Genomic DNA, 21,066 nt, shown 5'->3' with positions numbered 1-21,066 from the left:
TCTCTCGGCGGCTTTGTTGAAATCGAGGGTTTCATATAATGCTGCTCTTCAGCTGGTAAGGCCGCTCTGCGCTCGCCTCCTCCCCATTGCAAACCCCAGCGCCGGAGGTTTTGGAGAAATGGCTTAGACTAGGGACGCCGAGGCAAGCCAAGCGGAGCTGGCCATGCTTTGCTGGGAGTGATCTTTCTTCTTGGATGCATCTGCGGAGTTGGCCTGGTCGCAGAGAAGGGGAAAGAAAGCACCATGAAAGAGAAATCCAAAAACGCTGCCCGAACTAGGCGGGAGAAAGAAAACAGCGAATTCTACGAACTGGCCAAGCTTCTGCCACTGCCTTCGGCTATCACCTCTCAACTGGACAAGGCCTCCATCATTCGGCTCACTACCAGCTATTTAAAAATGAGGGTGGTCTTCCCGGAAGGTAAGTAGCCCCCCCCCCCAACCTTTCATCTATCTAATGCCTTGGGGAGAGTGGAACCAATAGGATTATTCTTCCTGGCTGGACCAACCTTGACTTCCGCCTCTTTTGTCTGCTCAAGAGAACTTCCAGAGCGACTGACTAAGGCTAAGGGCAGCCCAGTGAAAACTTATCAATTCGTAGGGCAGAAGTTGTGTGGATTTTACAGAAAGTTCTCTTGAGACTTCCCTCTTTTGTCTGCTACTTCTCTTCCTCCTCCCACCCCCCACCCCCAAACCCTTTCCTCTTTGGTACATAGGACCTGTTTGGCTGGGGGAACCAGAGGCACCTTTGTCAACACAATGAAGCTGGGAGCGCAGCTGCCACTTCCAGTGACTAAAACAAACAAACCATCCCACCTACCCCTCTCCCCGGTCAAGCCACGTGGATTGCCCCAACGGGCATCTCCCTCGTATTTACGATAGAAAAAATTGGGAGGAGGGAGAAGGAAGGCAAGAAATTAATATCAAGCTAAATATTGACCCAGATCCTAAGCCCGAGTTTCTATTGTGTGGACCAAGGTGGCACAACTCCAGGCGAGGGAAGAAAGAGAGATAGGCACAAGAAAGGAATCTCAAATGTGAATATGTATGAATGTGTCACATCTGGATCGAATATCCATGATCTCCATTTGGAGACCAAGTGGAAATCACAATCTTTGCCTGGGTTCTGTGTCCAGGTGGGTAGGGAAATAAAAACCTTTCCTTGGAATAAGGCCTCTTTGGCTAGGAAAGTCATATTTCATCCCTCAGATGAACAAGTTCTTATCTTTAGGGTGGGAAAACACTGCCGTCATGCCTGGCACAGGATGGAAATCAAAACCAGAGTGAGAAAGAGTCAGTGAACTCCACACTGAAGAAAATGAGGCCAGAAACTGGAATATGAGGCTCTTTTTTGGTCTCTGACCCAGCCTTTAAGGAAAAAACAAATTCTTACAAGTAGATAGGTAGAGCATATAACTCTAAGGAGCTTTTAGTGAAATGTGAGGAAGAGAATTTTCTTCTGCAGAGCCCAAATTCTAACTATTGCTATAAATGTTTCCTAGAGTAAAGGTCCCGGATAGTTCTGTAAAAGTAAAAAAAGAGAAAGACGTTTCGAATTTATCCACATCTGGAATAGTCTAATGAGACAATCCTATGTAGATTTATCAGGAAAATTGATGTAGGATTTACAGATACATTTATTCTCCGTGGATTTAAATTTTTCAAGGGATTTGTTTTGTGTAATGGGATATGTAACTACTTTAAAATTTTATTCTAGCCAGGGATTGGAAAAAGTCAGCAAAGATGGGCTGGCCATTGAAACTTGCAGTTTTTCCCAGTGGAATTTATGGACACATGTAATAGATTCAAACATGTTATGAACCAGAGTAAGAAAACAGTAGAAAGAGATTTGTATTTCCACATCTGTTAATGGGAGTGAATTTTCAATCAATTTGTCAAGTTAGAATTTAATAGAAACTGCATCTTTATCCTATTGCCTTTGAAGTTTTTACAAACCCTTTAAAACGGAACTTCTTTCCAAGTAAGCTTGTGATGTCAACACAGAACATATGTATACATCTGGGATCAGAACAACAAAGTAACTGGATTTGGAACTGGGGTTTTAGCTGTTTCCCCTTTGACAATGTCCAATACAGTGTATTAACATGACAGCCAAGCTGTTTGCACGGCAGGAGACCCAGGTTATATTTCTTTAAGCCCTACTGACTTCAAGAGCAGCAGAATTAACCGCTTGCTTGAACAACCACACTAAGAGGAGCGCGGGGGAGGGCACAAACGCTTGATTTGGGTTGGATCGTGACCAGCGAAAGATAATGGAAAGGGCCATAGGTTTGCTATGCACCGGGACACTTTGAAATAAGGTTCCCATTGCATTCCAGCAGGGTTTTTTCGCACGAGGTAGCCAAAGATTTCGAGAATTCGTGTATTTACGGAGGTTTACAGCGCGGGGATCAGCGGGATATAAAAGCAAACCGTTTGTTCGCAAGGAAGCCTCTTCGCTTTCAATGAAAATTGTCTGCGGGTACGTTTGGGAGCGCTCCAGGGAAAAAGGAGCATCCCTCCACGGACTACCGAAAGCCGCTCAGCGGCTATCGAATTGCGCTGTCGCCTTGGCAAAGCCACACAGTAACTCGGCATTTCAAAAAAGACAGGCCGGGGAGTTTTAACATTAGATGCCCTCTGTCCGGAAACACCTTGGAAAGAAAGCGGAGGCAAAGGCATTGGAGATGTGATTTTTAAATATATTTGCATCTCTTCGGAGAGCTTCGCTGGAGGTCACCTTTTAGGTGAATGTAAGCGGGATGCTGCTGTTGTGACGATTATTATCATTATTATGGTTCGTCGCACAGCCAGCCAGATGTTTAGACTGGTTTTGGCATTTTTGTCGAAGGGGAGCGGATGGCAGGGAGCCAACGAATAAGACCCGGTGCAGCTTCTCCAAGACGATTAGCCGCGCTTTTCCCACCGCTTCGATCTCGGCGGGCTACCTTGAGTTCGTGCTTCGCGGCGGATCTGCTCAATTACCCGCACCTCCCTGGCGGGCTTGTTCGATCAGCAGCAGCATATGGTGTGGCTTGTAGCCTGCGAGTAATCAGAGCGGCCGGAGAAGAAGGGGTCTCCTGTCCCAGCTCCTCTTGGCTTGGAAAGCCGCCGAATATCTGGGCAGGAAGGAGGTTGAAACGGGCTGGGGAGGAGAGGTTAAGCCTCTAGGGGATTAGCGGCGGCCAAATACGAGCCGGTGGAAGCCGCTGGACTCAACGCACGCGGGTATGGAGCGGTTGCACTGGGGCAGCGGGAGAGCCGCTGCGATGCTGAAGGGGCTTGGTGGGAGGATGGCTGGCTAAAGATAAGCGGAGTTCTGGCGGTACTTTTTCTAAGAGGGCGTGCAATGGAGTTTTCAGAAAGCGACTCCGGCTTTTAAAGCGTTCGAATCCCCTGAAATCTAACCCGGCCTGAACAAGTCCCTTGGCTGGGAAAGCAATCGCCGGGATTGGTTACTGTTTCCTCTCCAGGTAGTTGTGGCACCTTCTTTAGGCACGGTTTTCTGTTCCCTGTCTGCCGCCCTTCTGATTCTTCTTCCGACCCGGCCGCGGTTCGATTCGGCGTTTATCTTGTGGCTCTCTTGTTCTTAAGCAAGAATGGTCACGGCAGTCCACTCCTTCTCACTCGCCTCCCCCTCCTCCAGCTTCTTAAAACTCGGGGTCCTTCACGGATGCCAGGTTAAGCCATCCCCGGCCGGCAGGGAATCCAGAGGACTTGCCCGAAGTAAACTTCGAGGACTAGAGAAGAAAAGGCGGCGGGCTGGGTCAGCGGGCAGAAGCTTTGATTGCCTGTGTAGGAATCGATACGAGCCAAAATTGGGCCCGGGAGAAAAAGCGACACTGAATATTGGATTCTAAACACGCACCTGGATCTAAATCCCATTGATTCCCAGGCAGCTTCCTTGCTTTTCAGCAAGCTGGTAGGATCCTCACCTTACAGACTGAGCCTTGCAATATTTGCTCAGTGCTAAGTCCCATCGACTTCAGTGAAGCTTATTTATTTCCAAGGAGGATCTGAGTGGCAGCTGCCTTCCAGCTTGTTTGTAAGGGCCTCACCTATTTACCTATGAAGTAACCCCCCTTGCTTTAAACCTACTTAGGATATAGAGCAAGCCTCTTCCGGATCCCCACACAACTATTAGAAGCAGGGGGTCTCGGGGGAAGGGTGAGTTAGGCGCCAATACAACGCTACAGATTGTCGAAGAAGAGGAGGCGGCAATTTTGGTTTGAAAGTTCGAGATTCACTCTTTTGGGGGATAGTGTCGCCTTCTTGCCTTTTCACCCGGGTTCTTCAATCGCTGTGCAAATACCGAACGATTTGAAAGCCAAGCACTGTTCTTCGCACTTTGTGAAGCCCCCACTTTATAAAAGGCAGCAAGGAAGCGGGCGCGTTTGTGTCATTTTCTCGGGTTCGGGATTTGTTCACCTGAACCGGACAACAAAACTTTAGGAGTGGTGGTCGGGAAAGGGTAGGGGGGGTGTTCTAGAGCGAACAATGATGGGTTGCAGTTACTCATAAGTATCTTTTCTTTCATGATCCCCACTCCCACCCCAATTGGGATTTTAATCTAGTCTCTAATGCGCCTTGACTTTTCGTGATCTGAAGTTCCTCTTTTGGGGGGGGGAGGGGCTCCTGATTATATTATGCGGGGGCAGAAAAAAGGTCCCCTAAAGGCCTGTGAATTTGATTTGATGTTGGAATCACAGGAAAATCGGTCCCCCACTCTCCCCGACTGTGCAAAAGCGAGGAGGTAAATACGTTTGAAGGAATCGGTTGAAGAGAAGGGCAGATAACCTTCCCAGCGAAAAGCTGAGGCTGAAAGATGGCGTGGATGTCACAGGTTATACCAGGCTGTGCCGCGAAGGCCGAACTGGGTTCACTTCTCTCGCCAGCCCTTGACTCGGAGAGGGCCTGCTCACTAATCTATTGCAGGAATCAGAGAGTCCTTCACTCCCTAGCATTGGAAAAGGGAGATTTGAAAGGAGTAAACCGCAGCGGAACCGGCAGGAGTTCTCGTGAATTAGAAAGTAACCTACTCCTAATCGTCTTCGTCTTCTTCCTCTCCTCCCTCTCCTCCTCCTCAAAACGAGAAAGAAAATTGTGGCTCCTTTTAAAACTTCCACTTTTATTTTGCCACAATGTTCCACAAGTTCAGTTCGTTCAATATAATTGATACCCCCAAGCTGTAGATACATCAGTTTTCTGCAAATGCGCAGCATTCATTGTGCTGGGAACGGGGCCCTAGGATGATCTGCTAGTGTTTTAGAGTCATTTCACTTTTTTAAAAAAGGAAGACAAGTCAACCGTTGCACTAAAACGGCGTTTCTCCCTTTGCCTACTAGGAAGGCGTGGTTTAATACTGGCAGGTATGCAGGTAGAACCCCCTTGGTTGTCCCTTTCTAAAAATTAAAACGTGACAATCCAACGCAGAAAAACATTAATCTGGTTCGGTGGAAAGCACATACAGTGTGGAAGATGCATTACTCCTCTCTTACACAGCACCGGGTGGATATAAAGAGCAGCGTTAGCGGCAACTTTTCCTCGTTTACCACCTAACCCGGCCAAAGTCGTAGAACAGGCTTCTTCAATCTGCTTTCGTGCAAATGCGCGTGAAGGTTGGTTCATGTACCAGTTGGGGACGATGGGAGCTGGAGCCCAACGCATCTTAAAGGGTTCCAGATCGAAAAAGGGTGAGCTAGAGTGCGCACAAAGGTCTGTGTTAACCCCCCCCTCTTTTTTTTTTTGGCGTGATAACCCCGAGGGAAATGGGAGGTGGAGGGATGGAAGGAAAAAGTGACCGTCGCTTGGCTGCTATCGTGGGAAAGAGGTAGACAGAAAGAAACGGGGGGGGGGCTTTATTTTCACTGCTGAACTGAAAAAGGGGAGTTAAATACTATTTTCCGGGGGTGGGTGGGAGCGCCCTTCAAATATTTGGATTTTGCATCCTGTCTGCTGCTTCCACTGAGGAGAGCTACAGAGAGAGCTAGGAAAAACGTCCTTTGGAGATCCGGAAGGTTTTCGAATCCAAGCAGGAGGAGGAAGCGGTGGGGGTCCGGTGGGGAGGGGGGATACTGGACCTGCAACCTCAGGAGCCTTCCGCCGCGGTAGGAGCCCTCTCCCAACCAAATCGCTCCCTAAAACCGAGACCGCTGATTCCTCCAAAGAGATAACATTTTGCTTTCCTAGAGCAGATGCCAAACCTGGAAACACCTGCAGAAAGCGGGCAAGGGTGTGTGAGTTGATCCAATCTAGCCAGGGGAGGAATAAAGGAGGAGGATGTTCCCGGTTGGGCTGCTGAGGCGAGGAAGAAGCCTGGGCAGGCAGGAATAGGGAACCGCTTCCTTTTTCGCCCGGTCAGGGGACTCAAACGTTACGCCCAGATTTTTTTTTTCCCCTTCCAAGTGAAAATCAGTGTAGGGTCTAATTTTTAAAAAAGTACCGTAACAGTAACAACAACCCAGAATCCACTAGCCTGACTCTTCTCCGGAGTGCTGGGACAAACTGAGGAATAAAGAAGGAAGTTATTCTTATGATTGCTTCTGGGAGGGTTTTTGTTGTTGTTGTTGTTTAAGAAAGAAAAAGCTCAATTTATGGTGAAATAACAACTCCTGGAGTTACTTTAAGTGCGATTTGCAATGAATATCACCGAGTTCCCATTTAAGTCTAGGGACCCGGGGATTGGATTTATGGTTTTTGACTTGTTTTTGCAATTGGGGTGCCCTTCCGGTGACGAATATGCCCCGCTAGTCCAAAAATCACTGTGTTTTTTTTTAAAGAAGAAATAAAATTGCAGTGAGCTTAATTTGATTCCTGAAGTAACTGACCAGGGTAACAGATTTCAACTGCCCAACTGCTCAGAAATAAATCTCAAATAAGAAGTTCTTACTTATCTCTCTTTCCTGACTTAAGTGTATTAGGCCATTTAAAATTGTTTTCTGAAATTAATGAATGAATGAATGAATGAAAGCGGCTTAGATTTTCACCACTAAAGGCATGGTTATTTTCAGAGACAGAAGAAAAGGGGAGCAACCTTCGTTTCCCACGTGGGTGATTGAATGTTGTTTTTCTTGCTGCTCGGAGAAAGGGTTGAGCCTCGGGTTTCCGTGTTTATTTTCTTACAGACGTTTTTCTCATTTAAGCTAACCTTTGTTTAATTCCAGTTTTGATCTGGACTTGAAATGTGAAGTGCAGAACGAAAGCCCTCCCATAACTGCTACAGAAATAGATTTATGGCAGAGGGAAACAGAGATCAGACTGATTTGCAAAGTGTGTGTCTCGGTGTGTGTAGGGACTGAGCCTGTCTTTTGCCAGGATGGGCTTTTAAAATTATAATAAAATTCATGATCAAGATAGCAGTTCATTATCCTGTAAAAATCCTACATGGTGATATGCTTTTGCTTCTGGTTTTCCCTTGATGGATGTTTGTCTGAAATATGAAAAATGCATTTTCCTTTGTTGCTGTTTGCATGAAAAATCTGAGTAGCATTTTACAGCCCAATAAAACCTGTTTACGTTTTGCCCTGGTAAAATATGATTCTGCTCTCTACCGGTAATAACAACCCATGATTTTACTCACAGCAGTGTTTATTTGGAGAAAGCTTCTTTTTCACAACCTGCTTCTGTTTTTCTTTTCACCAGACGTGATAAACCATGGTGCTCATCAGATTTCTGCATAAGAAAAATCAAACTGCATGATTGTATAATTATTGATATGTAAAAGTAAATTAATTATTTTATAGATGAACGTTAGAGAGTCTAACTAATTATTTACAATTAGAATTGTAGTAAATATTTTGTGATTTAATTGATCACTTAAATAATTTACAATTGTTTGTTTTGGGGGGGAAATAAGGCAGATTTTCTCTACCACGGCAGACAGGTGCTGTGAGCACTGCATAAGAAACTGAACTGCAAGACAGGGAATGAGCAGGATGGCATTTGCTTTGGAAACGCCCAAAGTGGTGGGGACTTTGCTTTTTAAATTTAAAATCCCCCTCCTCCTTTTTCAAGGCCACTGTTGATTTCTGGATGTGAAGGCTATTTTCAAACTAGAGTAAGAACACATTTAAGTAAACAACCAAAAGGATCAATTGCATGACATAAGCCTTTCTTAGGAGATTAGTTTTTGTTTCAGTCCAGATCTGACTGATTTGCCTAAGGTTTAAAGCGATCCTTTCCCTCCATCTATTTTTTTTCTGCCCACACTTCAGCAGAGATTCTAAGGATCAGGGATGCCCACAGAGCATAGTCAAAAAAGTCAAGATGGCAACTCTAACAGTGTGCACATAAAACATAGGCAGAACAGCCATTTTTGACCATCCTAGGCAGACAGACACTCCTGCTGAGGGTGCTTGTGATCTCATATGTGCCTGTCAAAGCAACAGAGCCCCCTCCCCTGAAAGGAAAGAAAGGGGCACTGAGTGCTTGAGGCTTGGTCCTAGATGCAGAGGGCTGAGGTCAAGCACATCTGTAAGAGTTAGCAAGTGGCATGGATGGGCAAATGAGAAGAATTAGGTCCTCTGCTTCCTCCGAAGGTAAAGCCTTTGGAACTTGTGCCAGATGCTTGTAGCTGTGTATCAGAAATGGACAGGGTTTAGGGGCCTTATGGGAAGGAAGCCACACTTAGAGTTTTCCTGTTTAATCAATTCACTTTGTTCAAAAACAAGTCACCAATTTCTCTCCCTTCACCTGAGAAGAATGAAATCCTTGTGGGTCAAATAAGAATTAAGAGGAAGGTCAGCAAGAGGGAGGATTTCCTCATTAGTAATTTATAGCATCCCCCAGCCCTCATCCTGGTAATATAAACCCTGTCTGCATTAATGATAGATTGCCCAGGCAATGACTGGACCACACTATAAATCTGGTATAGAAATCCTCCAATTGCCTACCAGGTCTTTAAAAGAAAAGCTTCCAAGGTTCCAGCCCAACAGTCAAGTTTTCTCAGTGGGCTATGGAAACACCTGACTGGAGGGGAATAAGCTAGATAAAAGATGCATGCCTCTCCAGAGCCTGGCCAGAGATAACTACATTCCTTTTCATTATCACCTGTTCAGAAAAGTGATTAGTATCAGGTGGTGTCAATTAGGTCTTTCCAAACTTCAACTGAGGAAGATGGAATATCTTAGAGACACAGAGTGCTTTTGTCTGTTCTCCTTAATGTGATCCAAAATCTTCAGGCATACTAACAAGCAACACCCCGTGGAGTGGCCTGGCATTTGTAGAGCCTCTTCAATAAAAGCTCTCCAGTTCCTCTGCAATCAACACACCTATGGTTATTTTAAACATTTTAGGGCTCCTGGACAAAAATAGGCCAGTTTTCTGTGAGTTTATTTAAATCATTGAAAGCCCCACTCTGATCTTTACTGATGGATTACAAAAGAATCTCAATGGTAAAGTAGAATTTCTTTTTAGAAAAACAAGCAGATCCTGATTTCAGCAGGCGATTAGACTAGTTGACCTCTAAGGTCCTTTCCAAACATGTGATTTAGGAAGTGGTACTAAACCTGGACCAAAAGAGTTTGGAAGATACGTTTTAAAGACATTTGTGGGACTGAGTGCTGAATACTATACAAAACGAAAGTTGCCATGCCACAAACAACTTTGTGAAGTGGACCTTCTTGAATGTCAACACATCCTATGAATGATAACAGTCTTCAGAAAGTTGAAGAGTTGTCCCATAAAGGCATGAGTGGATTTTCTAGTGTCCCAGAAGGCAGACCAGAAAACATGGCTTAAAACTACTAGAGTAAATGTCAGGAAGCACTTCCTGAATGTATAAGTTATTCAGGTGAATGGTTTCCATTCCACCGTTCCAGAGGAATCAGCTGCCAAACAAAATGAGTTCTCTTTTTTTGAAGTCATTAAACAGTGGCTGGATGGTCATCCATCAAAGGTGCTCTAGAGGATCTTGCAACTAGCAAGAGGTGGACTAGATCTCTAAGATTTCTTCCCACTCTGTGCTTCTATGATCAGGCCATTTCCACTCTAGCATTTCACCAACCTATATATGAACATATTAAGCATGCCTATCTTCATTACCGAAGCATCAGTACATAGAACTGGCTGCTTCTATAAGACCAGGCGAATCAGGAATGGAAGACAGGGTATGGTTTACCCTGTGAATCCTTCTATGAACAACATTCCAGCTGAGTAAATACAATCAAGGCTGAACTAAAAATCTTCCAGAGACTCCTCAGCTTGTTTAACATTGTCCCAGGCAGTAGGAGCAGATTTTTACTTCAGTTAGAAGTAGGTGAAGCTGGTTGAAAGCCTCCAGCAGATTAGTGGACTCGCGTGGAAAGGAATCAAGAGTGAAGCTGTCTGTTGATCTATAACTCTCTTAAATTGAAGTCACCAGAAATGGTGGTGAAAATTCCATCTTTTGGGGACAAAAATTGTGATAGTAGTTGAGTGATTGGCAGGACAAGCAAAGATATTATTTCAGAATTCACACAAAGTCAAAGATCAGATCAAGTGAGAGCCTTTTGCTACAGCTAAATGCATGGGAGATTATCTTTAGTTATACAATAGGAGGCATAGCCACAAACAGTGAATTCAATAAAGGAGGTTTGTTTCTCACTGAAGTGCCACAGTTCCCCATCTGGCTTGCCCAATATTGTCCTGTCTTCTTTTTTCTAAGAGGAAACCTTCTCTATTTACATAAAGGATGGGTCTCTTCTCCTTTCTTGATACTAAAAGCCTTCTAGCGGAAGATAAGTTTCAGTTAGGATTGTATGAGAATCTGAAATGGATAGTTCTAATCACCTTTATCACTTCTTGGCAACCTATCCTAAACATTGAAGTGGCTGAATTTCCACATCATACTAACCCAAATCTTATTTAACTATAAATTATTGAATAAACCACCATTGACTTGATTCACACAATATGCCTAGCCAAAATCAAACCCTATTATGTTGTATGAATTCAGCCCAGGATCACTTCTAAAACCTTTAACTGGTGTAGAAAAAAAAATCCAGGCTACAAACACCCAAATACTATAGCTTAAGGGGAAGTTTAAAAAAACAAAACATTTGTTGAATAAGTTCTGCTTGAAGTGAAAGATTGATGATGGTGAATAGCAATTCCAGTTGTGCCCAGCCTTCTCAGCAGCCTTAGGGTTTTCTGCTAAACTCACATTTCATATGCTTGACTCTGCAAAATTCTGTGGTTGGCCTCAAAAGAAAAATGACCCATCCTTCATTTCTTCTTTCCAGATGGATTTCAAAGCAATTACCACAATTACTTGGAATTCTGGGAATTGTAGTCTCCCCACATAAAGAGGGGACCATCTTGGGGAAGACTGGGATATGGAAGCATTTCTCAATTTCAACAAATTTAAGTTGTGTGGAATTCACGTTGAAGTGAACACATCTTGAAATTGCTGGGATTGAGAAACACGGCTGTGCAGGATAATTTAGATTAGAAGCTTTTTGTGGCTAGAGTCTACTTTGGTTTTATTTTATGCTGACCAAATTCTCTTAAGAACTAGATACACCAATAGCATTCTACTACTCCAAGAATCTGTCATAGTGATTATAGATAGGTACGATTGGATGAAATCAATGCAGGAGAAGGCAATTGAAGGCAAAAATTTAGGAAGGTGCAAGAGAGGGGACTGAAGATTCTACCATCATGTGGAGATCTACAAAATCTCTGGTTGAATTAGGACTGCAGGCTAGGTTGAAACCAGTTGGCTGGTTGTAATTTCAGTGTCTGTGGGAAGTCTCCCCCTCACCTGCTGAAGGAAGAAAAGGATGGGAATTCATATATCTGCATACACTAGGTAGCCTTCCTCCATGCTGGCTGTTCCTGAAGCATCTTTTGAAAGACTCATTAGCACGTTGAACATAGCAAAAGCACTACAGAAATGCAAAACGAGCTGATCTCTAAAATGCCTCAAATACCTAGGACTCAAAGCCCAATCCTTCCTTAAATTAATTTGGTCATAGTAGCTTATTGTCAGGGTTCCAAGTAATAGAGATGGCTTGGCCAGACCAGCTTCAAGTTTGACACTTATCGTTTAAATGTTAACCCCTGCAAGTCCTTGGGTGTTCTGCTCCCTCTTTTTTGTGTTTTAACACTGTGTTTAATAGAACACAAATAGTTGTTTTATTTTTGTATGGAACAATTCTGGAAAAGGCTGATTATTTTCTAAGTCAGCTCCATCTTTTGCAAGCTCACCTTGAAATAAGTTGCTGAGTTCAAAAGAGGCTACTCCTTTTGCGACTGTAGTCTTAGATTCTTTCAAAGCAGGTTTTTCTCCCAGGTCCCCTGTGAAAGAAGGAGAGACAAGTAGAGTCAGACTTCTACTAAGCCTTCAGAACTGATTTTCCTGTTAGTTTATTGGAGAATGATGTCCTCAAAGCATGCGTCACTGTGATGTACTTACCCATGATTTTATCAATTAACCTTACTTTCTGGCTTCTTTAGACACCCTAAAACATAAAGACCTATAGGGGCTAAGCTCATATAGCTAAGCTAAAAAGTGGGGACATCCATTCTTTCGGTGGATACATTGCAGGAAAAATGACTGTCCATTTCCAAGTATTCTGTGCCTACTATTTACTGAAACCAGGAGAATTTCATTTAGTCATGCTAAGCCACCATCGCTTCAGCTGCAATTTATTGAGTAAACCACAACAGCTCTACTGCTCAACTCGTATCACACACTGAATCCAAACCAAACAAATTACATTAGGGCTTAGCCTTAGTGTGTTGTGTCAGCCAGGGCAACGTATCTGCGATCTGATTAAAGCCCTTCTTAAAGAGGGAAGCTGGACTTAATTTGGATTTGTATGAAACTTCAGGCCAACCAACACAACTGAAGCAACCATTAAGGCTGCAGTTCTATATCTTCTTACATGGAAATAAGCTCCATAGAATTTATCACCTCTTGGGTAGGTACAAAAATACACTAATAGAAGTACTGCTAAAGGAATAACTAAGAATATGCAATTACAGTTCCAGAGTTTTATTCTTTATACACTGGAGTTGACAAATGTCAACACTGACAATATACCAACTTTATAGAATTTGACATAGTAGTAGTAGTAAATTTTGAGTTACTTATTTTTGTCCTGAGAATGGTGTCTGAAGAAGTATTATTTAATAGTAAACTAAACCTAAATAGCTTTCATTATTGCTCTTTCTCCACCTTTTCGCTCAATTTCTAATATTACAAACACATTTGCTTTTCATCAAATTATTTACAAAGAAAAAATGTTTCTCAGACTGTAATGTGCTCTGCAACTATAAATAGTGTGTATATTTCTGTACTAATAGTAACCCTTTCTTATAGTAGAAAGTATCTATTATAATTTGGGAAACATTTTTTGCTTCTGCTGGTAAATACCTGTATTTTTCTAGTAAACTAGGGGTGGGGGTGAATACACTGGAGTAAAATCATTCCTCTCCTCCCTTTTTACCAGGGTAGCTTCCTCTTAAATGAAATGGTGCATATTGATTTGAGGAGGGTGGGATTAGAATGATCTTAAAAAAAAACCCTGAATACCTGAAAAATGCTAATTTGCCCACTCCATTTAGTTTTGTCTTGTCTATAATCAAGTTTCTTTTAATGGGCATTGTAGGAAGAAAGTCATCTTAGTCTATGGTATCAAAAAATCATGACTGGTAGCACTTTTTTAGATTAAGATGTTATTAAAAGGCATTAAGCTTTTGTGAAGCTTCTGAAAAGGTGGTACCAAACTATTTCTTGTAGTAGTAGTAGTAGTAGTAGTAGTAGTAGTAGTAGTAGTAGTAGTACTGGCCCAATGAATCCAAGACATAAGATTTTAGGAAGGGTGCATTATTTATTATGAGCTATAGCAGAAATTAACCACATGTATTCTATGGACATAGAGAATGGCACTGTATATGGTAGCATTGCTCATAACCCAACATAAGATCTCTCTGGGGAAGATTTGCTCCATTTTCCACTTAGTATGAGAGTTTCCTAGCAGCTTTCATTTAGACAACTCAAAATACAGTTGTGGGGGTGATCTTAATTCTCACTTGTGGATGTTACTACTGATAGCTTGGTGTTAAGCAAAATCACCAGTGTGAAATGTCCTGAAAATATCCCTGCAGGAGACACCAAGATATTTCTCTGAGTTTTTTCTCATTAGCAGAGTCCATATGATCCATTCCTCCCTGCAGCATATTGATAAAAAGAACTGTAGACCGAAATTGGATTGTTCCGATGGCAATTTTCATTGTCTGGCCAATCAATGCCTCAACCCCTCAGGGGCCCATATTTTCAAGGCTGGCAATGTCTGTTCAGTGGGTGGACATTCCACCAGCTGATGACCCCCCAGGAGAGGTTGCAGTTACACCTTGGCAAGGGCTCAGAAACCCATGTCTGATTCCTTCTGAATCGGTCGCCTGCCTTCACCTCTCAACCAAATGACCACAGAAGGAGATATTTTGACAATCTTGTAGCAATAGCTAGAGAGGAATCCATTCATTTGTTTTCCAGAATCAGAAAGAGCGGGCAAGATGATGTCTATGGAGAGTCTCAGTGCTTTTTTCAGGAGGCACCTGGGCTTTCTTGTTTTTCTTTGAAGACGTTTCACTTCTCGCCCAAGAAGCTTCCTCAGCTCTGGCTCCATTTCCCACCATCCAGTCAGAGCTGAAGAAGCCTCTTGGATGAGAAGCGAAACGTCTTCAAAGAAAAAAAAGACACTCAAGTTGCCTCCTGGAAAAAAAAAACCTTTGGGACAATTGGGCAAGATAAGGACAACCCAGGGCGGTCGAGGAAGACTGCACTGGTCGAGACCGATTGCTTTTGAAAGCGAAAAGACAAGCGAGGGGTCCATATTTGGCGGGAGCCTTTATCTAAAACATCTCGGCCCTCAGTCCTGGGACTGCGTGCGCAGGACCACGTGGCCCGCTGCGAAGTCCGAGCTAATCGAAGTTAGGATTTGCGTGGAAATGTGTTGATCCGGCAGGACGGTCGGCCTAAGAGAGTGAAAGATCGAGCCTTGCCGGGGGGGGGAGCGTTCTCTCGGTCTCCACAGGCGAAGAAGCCGCGCTGATTTTGCCAGCCGTCGGTAGCACGGGGTGGGGATGGGGTGGAGGGAGGGAGGGACTGTTGGTGGCTGCTGGTCCCCGCCTGCCTTGTCAACGCCGCCGCCGATGGGGCAAGGTCCCTCGGAGTGGATCTCTTCCGCCTCATTTGCTTGCTAATTGGAGTCTTGTTTTCGCAATCGAAATCTCGTTTTCGGGGAAGAAACAACGGCTCTGCAGGCAGGCCGCGAAGTTAATCCGGGGCTGAAAGCTTTGGAAGAAAAGCAGCCACAGCCGTCTCTTTACATGCGTAATAGATACATCCTCCGCCCGAGCGGCTCTCTCCCTCCCCTCCACCCGCGTCTTTATGTAAATATGAAAAGGAAGGGAGGCGTAAAAAGATATTTTTTTAAAAAAAAAAGATCACGACTCGAGGCAAGACATCAAAACAAAACAAACAACACCCCCCACCCCCAAAAAAACCGAAAAAGAAATGCAATGTAGCGCAGCATGGAAATTTTCTAAAAGAGATTAGACTTCCTTAAAAAAAAAACTACTTTAAAATCCCCCTACAGATTACAAATCCCAGAGTGATTCTTTTATCTGCTTTTTCTTTCTCCATCTCTGGGGCCCACCGAATGACAAGATCAAGCTTTAGATTTCTGGGTTGGTTTTTATCGCTCCTCCCGTTTAAAAGACATTGCGGGATTTGTTAAAAAGAAAAAGCTATGTATGGTAGGTCAAGTGTAAAAAGGAAAGTAAAACATTGGTATTTAAACTTAAAAAAATCCTTAAGAAAAATCCTTGAGAAACATTTTAAGAATGAAAACAAAGCAGAAGATGTTGGAACCAGGAATTCTATCAGGACACTAAGTTTTATTTCATTTAGGGTACTACTACTCAGTAAATATATTGGAATTAATCTTATCCTATAGATTTGTATACACACCTCAATTGGAGATTATGGTGCTTACCTTCATTTGTAATGAGTAAAGCATGCCTACTCAGAAGAAAACTCCTAAATTGAGGTGCATAATCTAGTGAAGGAAAATGGCATAAGATTACTTGAAAAAAATGTATACACTTTTTAAAAATAACTCAATTTAAAAAATTGAGTTATTCCAAGCATTCCTGATGAAATTACAATGTGTGCTAATTTACTTCAGAGTAAATGTCCATTGCCTTGTTTCCAAATAAAACAAGGCTGCTGTTAGGCACAACCAAATAGATTCACAAGGCTGAGGTTCAAACTATTTGCTTTATTGTATGCTCCCTATAGTACAGGAATCTCCCCAGATTGCTTGCCTTCCCTTTGAAACAGTTAGACAAGGTTCCATGGAGTTTGGTGGTGGTGGTTGGGGGGAGGGGGGAGTCTTGGGTCTCTTGTGGCTGTGCAATGATTTGAAGCTAATTCCCTACTTGATTCCTTCTTCCTGTCTGGCTGATCATTTCCCAATAGCTGTGATCTAACCATACTTGATTTGCCTGAATCTTTTTATACTGGAGTTACTTCTGAGTAGACAAGTATAATAGGTGTAGGCACCAAAAAAGTTCAGCTGCCAATATTTGGCTTCCTTGAAAAAGTAACCTTAAGAATTGTGCAGCTAAGTATTTGTACATCAAGATGAGACTCACTCAGGCCAGACTGAAGGACTGAATTTAAAAATAACAAAAATATTTTCCAGATAATTAATTCAAAAGAGATGATTGGTGCATTTCTGGCAAAATTCCTCTCCCAATTTTCAAGTAGTTTGGGAAACAAATGACTGAGAAAGCAATGGGATTATTTCCTATTATTTGACTTTGTGACATGTCACTTGTGAACATGAAAGCATTCGTTCACCAGAGCTTTCTTCAACTTAAAGTCTCCCAGAAATACTGGACTACAACTCCCATCTCCCTCTTAGCTAAGAAGGGGGGGGGACTGAGGTTTTCCTCATAGTCAATTTGGAAAATATTAACTTGACTTGATTAGGTAGGAAGGAAAATGGCATCTGTAGTAGGAAAAAAAACAGTCCAATTGCAAGAATACAAGTGACAGAGTTAATTTCTGCCCCAAAGTTAACCTATAAATGTAGATGGCTATTCAACCTGTAAATGCAGGTGGCTATTCATTAACCTATGCAGGTAGAGGTCAATTTCTTCTTTTTCAGGGGCCTAAGGAGAAAGCCCACTCAATTCCAATCTTGGGAGCATTTCTGTCTTTGGATTAATCAACAACTGACAAAAGCTTCCAGGGCAGTGTAGAATAGAAGCCCCTGGATCATCCACATCCTGCTAAAATATCAGGGAGCGATTATTTTCAAACACACTAGGCCTTAATGTGGATTTCCTGTTTACAGTTTAGCATGTTCTCTGAACCCAGCTAAGGGTGGTTTAGTCAATAAACCATTTAAGAAAATCATTCCTTAGTGCACTGGGTGATTATAGCCCAGGTGTATGTCTATCTAGACTTAAAGTCAAGCTACAAAAGAAAAGGGGTGTTCATATATCACACCATAATGTAGTTTGTTTGCTTTTGGCTTGGGCTGTTGGGCATGCCCATTTATTTCGATTTGCAAATCACAGCTTAAAGGTTAGCATTATGTGTGTCTTTGGTTATTTGGCAGGCTATGACTGAAGCAAGCCATGGCTTAGTATGATATGTGAACTCCTCCCATGGGCTGACTATTTTACATCAGTGATTTACAGCATCACCCAGTCTTTGGTGTGATGATTCAAAGTTCTTGTTCATTAGCAAACTGCACCAATGAGGTTTTGTGTCAATTCCAAACCATAGCTGAGGCAGTCTAACTTTGCATTTATCTAATCTGTGTTGTGTTGTGTTGATTTCCAATTTCTCTGATGTGAGACTTAACTGTTTGCAGCGTTTCCGGTGCTTCAGCAGTGATCATCCTGATGACACAGTTAGGGACTAAGAGTATCCAATTCCTACCGGCCATGTCTAATTCTAGCATATATGGTCATTGGTCATTGTTCCCCTTTGCCATTTTGGTCTCTGCTGCCTGGAATGATATTGCATCAATTACAAAATCAATAGTGAAACCAATAGATCTCTCTAAATCCCATTCTCCAAGAACTGCTTTGAAACAGCAATTACAGAGACCAACAATTGGACAACTTGCAAGATGGCATGGGGATTTTTTAATTTTGTTTCCAAATGACAGTTAAACTTCCACAGTACAGGAGCTGCTGGTGGAAGATAGTGGTCTCTAAATTGCAAACTCCCTTGCTCCATCCCACCCACTGGTTAAGGAGTGTAATTGATGGTTTGTTTTCCTATCTGACATATGGGAGTGGTAATTCTAGCAGGAAGATTAACTCAGCTACAAATAAGCACATTTTAATCGGCCCTGTATTAAATTTTCATACCATACACTGGCTGTGTAATTGAGGCAGAATTGAGACAAATGATAGTAGCATATTTGTGCTGCCTCCTAAAGGGAATAAAAGTGTATTAAATGAGGATACTAAAACTCTACCCATATTAAGACAGGATCCCTACTAATGACTTACAGCATCATTGTAATGAAGACAGGTTTACACTGCAGCAATGACTGGGTAATGTTAGAAGATGCTGTAAAGTCATTAGTAGGGCATCAAATTATGATGATCCTATAGCCCTATAGCAATATATTACTTGTGAATATTTCTGTTATCATAGCTGGTTCACTCTTCAATATTTTTAAAAAAGTCATTAGGTAGTGCCAATCAATATAAATAGGCACATAATTAATAGATAGTATTTTCCCCATAATGCAGGGTTCACTTATTTGTTGTTGTTGATGATACATTGGTTGATCCATTAGTTGTGACAAGAATTGTCTGATTGTGTCATGGGCTGATAGAGAGTGACTCACTCAAAGTCACCCAGTTGGTTTCCATGCTTAAGGTGGGACTCTTGGTTTCCAGTCTTAACCACTAGACCAAACCGGTTCTCTCACAATAAGTTGACATTATAAACATTATGATTGGGAAGATGATGGTCTTGACAATATACATCTTTGTTGATACTGTGATGACTGTACCCTTCAAAATATTGTCTAAATATTTTCCTTCCTATGTTCAAAATTTGACAGGGATGGTTGCTAGTTAAAAGAAACACTGTGTTCATTTTAGACAATATTTTGAAGGACAGAGACACCACTGTGACAACAAAGGTACATATTGTCAAGACCAAGGTCTTCCCAATCATAATGTTTACCATGGTGAAAGCTGAAGAATCATAAAGATGGAATTAAGAAAAAATTATGCTTTTGGATTTCAATGCTGGAGAAAACAGTTGAGAATGTCGTGAACCACAAAAAGAACAAATTGTTCAGTACAAAATGAAATCGAACCAGACTGTTCCTTGGAAGCATAATACTAGAGCTAAAGCTAAAATATTTTGAACATGTAATGTGAAGGCAAGAATCATTGGACAGGGCACTAATGCTTAAAAATAATTGGAGGCAATTGAAAAAGTGACTTATAGAAGGTACATAAGACACAGGCTTGAGTTTATAAGAACTCAAAGAAGCAGTTACTGCCAGACCGACAAGACAAAATTATAGCCATCAGGTTGTAATAGACAGAAGTGTCACAGCTTTGGGTGTGGCAAACAAAGCCTATCTTCATTAGCAATATTGTGCTACAGCCATGACTACATCATGCCAAAATATGTTATAAATCATTCTATGGGTTCAGCTGTAGCAATAAATAAGGATGCTTTGTCATTCTTTTTGGAAAAGTTAGTATGTGGCTAAAGGTATGCTGAGAATCACCGAAAGATCTAGTTATGAGATCTGGATATAATTTCTGTATGACCCTGCTGTATATGGCTTCAATCATCTTCCAAGGATCTCTATGAATGCCTAACTGAGACAGAAGCAGGGCCCAAAGGGACACCAAAACAAGCATTTGGTTGAAGTCCACGGTTGGAGAAAGCTCCAATTTAGACACTTATATTTGTTAGTTTCTTTGCATTTGATAGATGTACAGTATATGCTGGCTTCCATGAAAGAGTTCAAGGCAACTTTAAGTAGAAATTTCCATTTAAAATGAAAATGTAAATGCAACCTTCTTATTTTTCTTTTTGATTTTTGAATGTTTCATTTTTATCAAACGTTTGAAATAGTCCAGATACACTGGATCTCTGATAGAGCTAAATCAGAGAATTGCCTTTTGAGGAAACCTGGACCAGATTGGCAACCTTGTATTTGGCTTTCGGAAAGGTAAATGCTCCTGCTAAGCCACAATGTATTATGTTTGATTTTTGCTTAAGGTGTTCTACATACTAATCCATTATGACTGCAACGTTCTATTGCAGCTTGGCTTAGCATAATAGATGAACCAGCTGATCGTGTTTTATTTAGCAGTGATTTAGATCAACATGGGATGCAAGTCAGTGAGATTAATTTCTTCCAATCCATAAAAGTAAGTTCTTGAAACATCCTACTTCTGTATAAGAATAACTTCCATACCTAGGTGCTTGGATACATAGAAGACATACAAATAACATATCGATATTTTATTGGATTTTCCCTGAAAAGAGGCATCTTTCCTTCTCATTATTACAAATCACCCTAGATATCTTCCAGTAGAAATGGAACCTGTAGGAGTAGTCTGTATTGCTCATTTCTTGTTTGTGATCTCCTGATACCTATCTAAAGCCAGACACACTTAAATTTCCCACATCTAGATCCTACTTTCAAACAATGGAATGTCTAGATAGGTCTGGAGAAGAGCTCTGTTTGAAACATTAGAGAAAAGTTACCGGTAAATTGTGAAAACATCCTGAACCCCAAGCAGCTAATCACAAGTTAACCTTCTGTTCTGGGTAATCCTAGTTTATGATACAGTGTGTTATGTGCAGAAAGTATGGATTAAAGCACAGATCATTATTTGAAGTTTATTCACTTACTTTCTTAACTGCTAAGGCCTTTTCTTCATAACTAACTCAAACTATAGTATTAATTCCTGGCTCTTCAACTGGAAGAAAATATGCCTGCATAAATTATGCCCTCTCTATAACTGGTTCTTATTTTGTGACAGTAATGAGATTAGCGACTGACCTTACCT

At 42.0% G+C, this 21,066-nt stretch overlaps 1 protein-coding gene across 1 annotated transcript in view; it reads left to right on the top strand.

Annotated features, from left to right (window-relative positions):
* Window positions 1–243: 243 nt before the first annotated feature.
* SIM1 (SIM bHLH transcription factor 1) overlaps window positions 244–21,066 on the top strand; it is a gene marked incomplete at both ends in the record, with an annotated part of 70,717 nt that continues 49,894 nt past the window's right edge. The window contains one exon of the mRNA XM_081945949.1: window positions 244–418. Coding sequence (XP_081802075.1) covers window positions 244–418 — 175 coding nt within the window. The remainder of the gene's footprint in view (window positions 419–21,066) is intronic.

This window comes from Natrix helvetica, assembly GCF_964273705.1.
Source record: "Natrix helvetica genome assembly, chromosome: 2".
NCBI classification, from domain to species: domain Eukaryota; kingdom Metazoa; phylum Chordata; class Lepidosauria; order Squamata; family Natricidae; genus Natrix; species Natrix helvetica.
Note: the sequence above shows the minus strand (reverse complement) of the source record. Positions and strands in the feature narration are given on the sequence as shown.